At 35.2% G+C, this 10,000-nt stretch overlaps 1 protein-coding gene across 2 annotated transcripts in view; it reads left to right on the top strand.

The window, feature by feature from the left end:
- Positions 1-2,256: 2,256 nt before the first annotated feature.
- The window catches only part of LOC135210206 (beta-hexosaminidase subunit alpha-like), a 27,541-nt gene continuing 19,797 nt past the window's right edge, over positions 2,257-10,000 (top strand). Inside the window, exon 1 of one of the 2 annotated variants that reach the window (XM_064243039.1) lies at positions 2,257-2,412. In XM_064243039.1, coding sequence (XP_064099109.1) covers positions 2,403-2,412 — 10 coding nt within the window. In that variant the 5' untranslated portion in view covers positions 2,257-2,402. Of the gene's footprint in view, positions 2,413-2,624; positions 2,644-10,000 lie in introns of those variants that run through there. The other variant, XM_064243040.1, reaches the window with a different exon arrangement.

Here is a 10,000-nt window from a genome sequence, read left to right on the forward strand (position 1 = left end):
TATCAGATAAAGTTACTATCTTATCAGAACTTACATTACAATTCACAAGCCTAAAATCACCATTAATGTGTATATTATTGAATTATTTATCGATTTTACATTGATTTATATAATGGTATCAGAAGTGGTATACCAGCCAATGTTGTTGAGAATATCAACAAGGTATTTGGCCAAATCGTTTAACTTGAAATTGCTGTTTTAAGCAACTTCAACTTAATTTATCTATAATTAATATCTTCGTCGTACTGACATCACTCAAAAGACTGTACATTTCGTTCCAAATTACTAGCGAACTAAAACGTTTCAGTTTTCGTCAAGTGTACCTTTTATATAAACTCTGAATTCATTTCGCGTTGCCTTCAATATTTTTTTGGAAAATTTTGGCATGTCTGACTTTTTTTAATATTTGCGTAAGTAATTATTTTAATTATATATACTCACGTATTCATGTCTGTTTTTACTGTAACCTTATCATAAATAACACATTTATACACACGAACACACACACATATATATGTATACTATATTGTATATATACATACACACACATACATATACAATATATATATGTATATATATATATATATATATATATATATATATATATATATATATATATATACATATATGCAACGTTATATATAGCATTTATACATACGAACACACACACACACACACACACATATATATATATATCTGTATATGTAACATAAGAAATGAATAGATAAATAGATGAAAATATGGATACAAAGAGAACTGTTTTGGAGGTAATAACGTATTACATCCTTGGTATAAAAAAATATTAGGTCACACACACATACACACACACACATAAACACGTGGGTGTCAATTATCTCCAGGGCGAAGTGAATTCAGTATTATAAGGGCATTTGTAGCTGGAATTTCTACGTAAAAAACACACAAATTGGATAGGATTGTATATCCTTATGCAAACTACACCTTTTCTGAATTGGGTCTGTGAAAATGGTAGATTGGAATGGAATGGAATGGAATGGAATATAAAATTCAGGTCAAAGGGCAAAGCGCCGGTGGGACCTAAAATGAGGTCATATGAGGTCATTCTGCGCTGAAGTGGAAATTGAGAGTAAAAACATTCTCATTGCAGTAGAGAGAGAGAGAGAGAGAGAGAGAGAGAGAGAGAGAGAGAGAGAGAGAGAGAGAATATGAACGGAGATACAGTAAAAGGAATGAAAGGGGTTGCAGCTAGAGGCTTGAGGAAGTTACGGTGCAACGAACCTTATTAAGTCATGCCTACAGTACTCCGCGTGAGGTGCACAAGCACTAACCCCTCCCCCCACCACCACCAACCATGGGTTTCATATGATTAAAAATAATATTGAACCATTTTTTTTATCTGTGTAAATAACTAATTTTCTTTTATTCTTATCTTCAACTGAAAAAGATTTATATAAACTTTAAAAATTCACTGTCTGAAATATAAAATTTTACTTTGAACACGGGATTAATTTGAATAATATATTCATAAAATCACTAAAACAGATCTGACCCGTAACATTTTATTTATAAGAAAATTATATGCTTTTTGGCTTATTTAAAGTATACACTTTTTCTCAATATTCTAATTAAAAAATAATGATATATATACTTTAGTTATTGAACACCTTCCAAATCTTTCATTTTACCTAAAGACATCGCATCTCTCCCTCTCTCTCTCTCCGAGATCCTCAATCGAGATATTATTTGAAAGGTGAACTATTTAATTTTATCAAAAATGTTCAGGGTTAAAATTTATTGAGACGATTTCCAGATATGAAAACCTAACTCCCACCGAACTGCAAAAACATTTATTTCTATTTATTTTGCACAAAATAGTTGTTATTAAAAATTTAGGGTCAAGGATATACATGATCCTGCTAAGTTGTTTGCTCAGCTGGTCCCTATTAAAGATAAATTGCTACGGAGCTGTCAGCATCTATCAATCAATTATCGTATAATAAAACAGTGCACTTATATATATATATATATATATATATATATATATATATATATATATATAATATATACATATATATATATATATATATATATATATATATATATATATATATAATATATATATATATATATATTGTATGTGTGTGGTTTGTGTCCCTGTATATTGTTTAAGAACTACACACACACACACACACACATCCACCTCTAATTATTCGCAAATCGGAAAAACAACACGTGTACTGTATTTAATGATATGTGGCCCGCCTGATGGGACTCAACGAACACTCGCCTTTTCACTATTTGGCAACTCTCTCTCACTCTCCCGTAAAAAGAGTCATTTGGGATAAATACACCGGGGTATCAGAAACGCAAGTGAACCAGAGTGAACCATTTAGTGTAAAGACTTTAGTGAAGGATAAACCATCATGCTGGGAAGTAAGTACATCCACGGCTTTCTCCTGTATGAGAGAACTTGAGTCGTGTAAGACTATAGGCTTAGAATCTTCCGATCCTACTATGCTTAGGTCTACGAAAGAAGCTCTTGTTTACGTCTGACTGGCGTTTGTTTTATTGAAGAGAGAAGAAACGCGGGACTCGGATTTCAGTGCGTGCTATTATTAGTGAGTGATCGTGCTAGCAATATGAGGTAAACGGTTATGAAAATGGGTAAGCCGGTTCGTCTTTTAAAAGCATAGTACGTTCAGCAGTGTGGTGTGTTTTCTGTATTGACCTCCGTCACCGATCGGGATCGGAAACGACGGAGGCTCGTTCGTTTGGAATATACACAAATATTTACGAAAATATTGTGAGCGTAAGAACTTGAGACCTTAGTAATAGTTAGAATTATTTTTGAAACCTATTATTATACATAATACGGTAAGTTCATAAATTTCAATTATCTATGTAAATAAATAAGAAGCTTTTAATTATTTTTGGCTAAAATGGACGCCTCCAAGGAACCCCTCAGCGCGCTCATGTTTGTTAGGACCCAGGTAATGCTGTTTGCACATAACGGTAAAATTCTTTGCCTTGTGACTCGTAAAATTGTACCAAGATGGTACAGTTTGAAAGCAGCGGTGCTGTGGGTCCAACATTGAGAGAGAGAGAGAGAGAGAGAGAGAGAGAGAGAGAGAGAGAGAGAGAGAGAGAGATTCTTTTTTGGAGCGTTTTACACGTAGCCGTACATTTCTTTTACTGTAAAGAGAGCATTTTTCATTTTCATTATAATTAAGACAAGATTCAGGTTCAGAATTGTATTTTATGTAGCGGGTTTTCAGTAATAAAATTCTTCACTCATAAAATAAGAATAAAAAGTAGTAATTAACAAGCATTTACCGTTGCGCTATGAAGTGACAAGACACTCGATTCTTAACGAGCTTAGAATTAGCATTTAACCCCAAGGACAGAGATTAAAGTATGTAGTTCACAACGAATAATTCACTTTTAACTAACTTTCATAAATAAAATCAAAATGGAAGTTTTATAAAGAAGAGGTTTTCACAAAATCTGTGAATTAAAATTTCAAGTACATTAGTAGTGAAGTAAATATCAAGAAGCACTACTTTCTTAAAACGTGGCAATACCGACTGGGGGTGGAAAAAGAAAGAAAGAAAAAAAAAGCGAACGATACAGGGAAAGTGTTCCGAAAATCTGAGGACATTTAAGAGAGAAAGAAATGTGAACATAAACCACACTTGCTGGATTCAGATGAAAAATACTGGTAACTAGATTGTTTTGATCCCCGGCAACTCAGTCGACAAAGACACTGTCCGGCTTCGTGAGACTAATAATTCATGATAGTTTATTCCGCGAACATCGCCAAACCCGTTTTCGCTATTATAGTGGAGTAGTCACTCAGTCAATGTGAATGTTTTTGATCGCCATAATGCAATCAGCGAGGAAAAGGCCTTTTCGACTTAATTATGTTTTATTACCGGACCTCTTACCTTCAGCAGTCATTTATAATTCCTCCTTATCGTATCTAGTAAAAATATCCGTAAACATTGTGTCTAAACGTAACTTTAACCTCACCTGCCCCATCACTACCCTGCAACGTCAGTCAAAACGTGGGACGTAACAATATAATTACAAGCAGCGTAAACACTGAGAGAGAGAGAGAGAGAGAGAGAGAGAGAGAGAGAGAGAGAGAGAGAGAGAGAGAGAGAAAATATCACACAGCTTTTCAACCTTTGTATCGTTTTATGTAACATGGCTAAAAATAAACGATATTTCATCCTACTTACTGTATTCAGACATTTTTACATATTTGAAAAAAAAAACCATTAAAAAAGTATAATTCCTAATTGTCACAGAATGAGGACGAATTCAACACAGGTGTTTCCTATTAAGCCTGATTCAAATCAAGGAGGTCAACCTGCTTCGTTCAAATCACGTGGACGCAGGGACAGAACCATGATAATAATACATATAAGGTCACTTCGGGTTTGACCTGGAGAAAACATCAGGCTGAAATGACGTCAGATTCAATCAGATAATATACCACTGGTTGAGTGTGATATGTACACAGGAACACCTACACGCACACACACAGACTCTCTAACGAAGACTGCTGATAAACATTCATAATATACCTTACGTGTCTCACTGCCGAAACCTGAATAATGAATTAGCAATTTATACAGACACCACAGGTCATGCGCTATATGGACGTATACACGTATGGAAGAATTAACGCATAACCATGTATGTATGTATATGTATATATTGGGTATATGTATTTAAGTTTTTTATGTATGTACGATAACAGGGTATGATTTTTGACACGTAAAATAGTGCAGGCATAAATACAATTCTCGCTCTCCCTCTCTTTATTTTACACACACACACACACACACACACACACACACACACACACACACACACACATATTTATATATATATATAGATATATATATATATATGTATCTATATATATATATATTATATATATATATATATATATATATATTTATATCTATATATATATATATCTATCTATATTATCTATATATATATATATAATATATTTATATATCATATATATATATATATATATATATATATATATATATATATATATATATATATATAGAGAGAGGGAGAGAGAGAGAGAGAGAGAGAATTCTATTTGTGCCTGCACTATTTTACGTGTCTAAAATCATACTCTGTTTTCATACATAATAAAACTTAAATACTTATACCCACACCTTTAAACATATGGCTGTACGAAATCTAACATGGCTTTGTAATGAATAACAATTTACCTCAACAGTCTCGTATAAAATCATACACAATTATGAATATATGTATTAAGTGTATATCAGTCCCCCATTTCGGATATAAGTATATTCACTCATACAGAATCATACATACGTATGTACTGATGAGTTAATGCAGTCTATATCATGTCATCCTTATTTGCATTTTCGTGTGAGGATATGGGGTAGGGGGGAGGGGAGACCCACCTGACATGGACTTGACAGGGAACACTATAATAGTCTACTAATTCTTTAGTTTAATCCGTACCAAGTGAGGCGGGGATGGTTGGGTGGGAGGTGGGGGTTGGGCCAATAGAATTTTCGGCTATCAATCGTTGCCACTGAGTCCTTTGGTAAATCTGTGAAATATTTGAATAACTGTCTATTTCTTTCAAAGCAAAATAATTACGGAAAAGCTAAAAAAATTTCGATTTTAAATTTGAGATTTGTTCAAAGCTATATAATTAAGGAAAGCTAAAGAATACAAATTTAAAATTGGGACTTCTTTGAGCTAAATACTTAGGAAAGGCGCGGAAACACGACTTGGAAATATTGATTTTTTTGAAAGGTAAGCAACTGAGAAAATGCTGCCTCTTTAAAGTTAAATAATATAGGAAGGCTTACAAAATACAAATTTGAAATTGTGGCTCTTTAAAGCTAAATTATCAAGAAAAAGCTAAAGAAATACGGGTTTAAGCTTGTGAACTTCTAAAAGCTAAATAATTGAGGAAAGCTAAAAAATACAATAATTCAGAAACGATAAATATTTTTTTAAAACCTGTGACTTTCTGAAAGCTAAATAACTCGTGACCTTCTGAAAGCTAAATAATTCAGAAAAGCTAAAAAATATTTTAAAATGGACTTTGTAAAAGCCAAATCATTAGGATAAAGCTGAAAAGAAGACGGTTGCAAATCTGTGTATTTTCATGGTTCAGAGTCACGTAGATAAATAAGTAAAAATCGCAATCTAGGTTTCCGAACAGCCACGGCCCTTGAAACTCAGCCTCGGTCCGGTGGTAGCCTGTGTTGTTGGTACCTATAGTGGTGCAAGAAGTACGATAATGGCTAACTTTAACCTTAAATAAAATAAAAACTACTGAGGCTAGAGGGCTGCAATTTGGCATGTTTGATGATTGGAGGGTGGGTGAGCAACTTAACAATTTTCAGCCCTTAAGCCAAATTAGTTTTTAACATTTGAGGGCGGACATAAAAGCCATCTCAGTAGTTTTATTTTGCCGAAAACTAAAATGAGTTGTTTACCTCCTCTTCTTCTTCTCTTCGTATTCACAGGAAATTAAGTCCGGTCTTTTGACCTGTCATGGGATAATACTGCCGCTCGCTTTGTTGACCTCTGTTTGACCAGAGCAGCTACGCTTATAATCTTTGTTACTTCTCCATAGTCCATAAAAATGACTGAAGGTTTTTCTTTTTTATAATTGACGAGAAAAAATACATTACTGAGTATCTAAAGTAGTACAGGTATAAGTGTGTACAAATGCCGCACAAAACTAGCTTGCATATTGCTTATAATTTATTAAAACATTTAATGGCAGTGGCATCAGCCCCACTTGTATAATAAGTATAGGAATGAATAGGGTGCAATAAGTAATTCTACAGATATATCATAATGCTCTGTAAAAGTTATTCGAAAAAACTTTTATCAAAATGTTTTTTTTTAATGATCACTGACGTGATACACGAAACATCAGATCTCTCTCTCTCTCCGTTCGTTCTAGATTACGCTATTGCTTGTGTTGAAACACTGGGATTCTCTCTCTCTCTCGTGTTCAATTATTGCGTTCGTTCAGGGCTTATGCTTATAGCTTGTTGCTGACATGGGTCTCTCTCTCTCTCTTATTCTTCCGGTTCGTAAGGATTATGCTTATAGCCTTTGTGGGACATGGGCTCTCTCTCTCTCTATCTCTCCGTTCTTTCAGCTTATGCTATAGCCCTTGTGCTGGGACATGGTCTTCTCCTCTCTCTCTCCGTTCGTTAAGATTAATGCTTGTTAGGGCACTTGTGGTGACATGGTCTCCTCTCTCTCTTCTCTATCCGTTCGTTCAGATTTGATCTAATAGCATTGTGCTTGACATGGTCTCTCTCTCTCTCTTATCTCTCCGTTCGTTCAGGGATTATCTTTTATAGCCTTGTTGCATGACATGGTCTCTCTCTCTCCTCTCTCCGTTCGTTCAGACTATGCCTTATGGCATTGTTGTTGGATACGGGCCTTCTCTCTTCTCTCTATCTCTCCGTTTCGTTTCAGATTTTTGCATAGCCTTTGTGCTGAACAGGTTCTCTCTCTCTCCTCTATCTCTCCGTTTCGTTTCAGGATTATGCTATAGCCTTGTGAATGGACATTGAGTCTCTCTCTCTCTCTCTCTCTCCGTTCGTTACGGATTAATGGCTAAAATAGCCTTGGTTGAATTGACTGGTTCTCTCCTCTCTCTTCTATCCTCTCCGTTCGTTCAGATTATGCTATAGCCTTGTGCTGACATGGTCTCTCTCTCTCTCTCTCCGTTCGTTCAGATATTGCTATAGGCCTTGTGCTGACCATCGGTCTTCTTCTCTCTCCTATCTCCTTCCGTTCGTTCAGATATGCTATAGCCTTTCTTCCTTCAGCTCGGTTGACCATGGGATCTTCTCCTCTCTATCTCTTCCGTTACGTTTCAGGATTATGCTATATCCCTTGTGCTTGGGACATGGGGTCCTCTCTCTCCTCTCTAATCTCTCCGTTCGGTTCAGAATGATGCTATAGCCTTGTGCTTCCGAACATGGTCTCCCTCTCTCTCTTCTCTCCGTTCAGTTCAGATTTATGCTAAGACTTGGGCTGACATGTCTCTCTCTCTCTCTCTCTAACGGGTTCGTTAAATTGTGCTGGTAGCCATTGTGTAGGAACGGGCTCTACTCTTCTTCTCTATCTCTCCGTTCGTTCATGATTATGCTATTAGCCTTGTGCTTGACATGGTTCTTCTCTCTCTCTAATCTCTCCGTTCGTTCAGATTATGCTATAGCCTTGTGCTGACCATGGTTCCTCCTCTCTCTCTACTCGACCGTTCCGTTTCAGATTATGCTTATAGACTTGTGCGACCTGGTCTCTCTTCCTCTCTACTCGCCGTTCGTTCAGATTAGCATAGCCTTGGGTGCTGACATGGTCTCTCTCTCTCTCTATCTCTCCGTTCGTTCAGATTATGCTATAGCCTTGTGCTGACACTAGTCTCTCTCTCTCTCTATCTCTCCGTTCGTTCAGATTATGCTATAGCCTTGTGCTGACACGGGCTCTCTCTCTCTCTATCTCTCCGTTCGTTCAGATTATGCTATAGCCTTGTGCTGACACAGGCTCTCTCTCTCTCTCTCCGTTCGTTCAGATTATGCTATAGCTGTGGCTGACATAGTATCTCTCTCTTTCTATCTCTCGTTCGTTAAGATTATGCTTAGCCTTGTGCTGACACGGGCTCTCTCTCTCTCTCTCTCTCCGTTCGTTCAGATTATGCTACAGCCTTGTGCTGACACGGGCTCTTTTTTTTACTCTCTCTTATAATTCCGGAAACGCAATTGTAAAATCCAAATAACCACCATGTTTAAAACATCTGCGGAAAAACGTTTAAAATAATTATGGACTAAGTTCTCGAAACAGATGTTCCACTCGAGGGAGTTCGACTAAGCGCTGGGTTGTTAAAACGCTTTGACTGAACAGCTGATGTCTAAAAATTGAGATGAATAACATTCATCAAAACTTTTTTTTTTAGGACGTAGGATATTAGCGTGAGTGACTGTTGGCAAGTGATGCGTATGTAATTATATAAATAATTGTATTTATGTATGTATGCATATCTATGTATATATGTACATGTATATATATATATATATATATATATATATATATATATATATATATAGATATATATATATATAAGACTCACGATTATAAAAAAAATCAAATGGAAATAATTTCCAGACACTTTGACTTAGAGCAATAAGGCTCATTTATTCATTGTATCCCAATAATATATATATATATTTATAGTATATATATATATATATATATATATATATATATATATATATATATATATATATATATATATATGTATATGATTTTTAAGACTCACGATTATAAAAAAACTCAAATGGAAATAATTTCCAGACACTTTGACTTAGAACAATAAGACTCATTTATTCATGGTATCCCAATAATAATAATAATAATAATAATAATAATAATAATAATAATAATAATAATAATAATATTAATAATAATAAAAGAAAAAATCCTATTGGCGTAAAGAAAGCAACTCCCCCCCCCCCCCTAACAAAGCAAAATATTCAGAAATCAATAACAATCTGAAACCTCCATTGTGAAGCCTTCGAAAAGTTAATATCGCTTCTGATTCGTTCAATCAGCTATGTCAACAGACCTTTGCCACCGTGAATATAGGTAACCAATCTCCAGGGAGATTGGGGCGTACTTTTGGTGCAATATCTAATAAAAGAATATTGCGCAGATTAAACAAAAAAGTTATTTGGGAGTAACAGACGCAGGAAGTGGAATAAATATTACGGTTTCATTATGTGGAGAAAAAATTTGGGGGTGTTTACAAAGAGTAAAGAAAGTCGTTCAATTTGCAATTGATAGAAAGGGTAAATGGAGGATCGTAGCAATTATTGTGATTGTGCCGCAGTTAGCATTCCTTCTGTTACCTCTTGAGTTCTCCCCTCTGTAGCCATTGCCATGTTTCATCGCTGGCCAGTTCTTTAGTCTGCCTCAT

Source organism: Macrobrachium nipponense, chromosome 39 (assembly GCF_015104395.2).
Source record: "Macrobrachium nipponense isolate FS-2020 chromosome 39, ASM1510439v2, whole genome shotgun sequence".
Classification (NCBI taxonomy): domain Eukaryota; kingdom Metazoa; phylum Arthropoda; class Malacostraca; order Decapoda; family Palaemonidae; genus Macrobrachium; species Macrobrachium nipponense.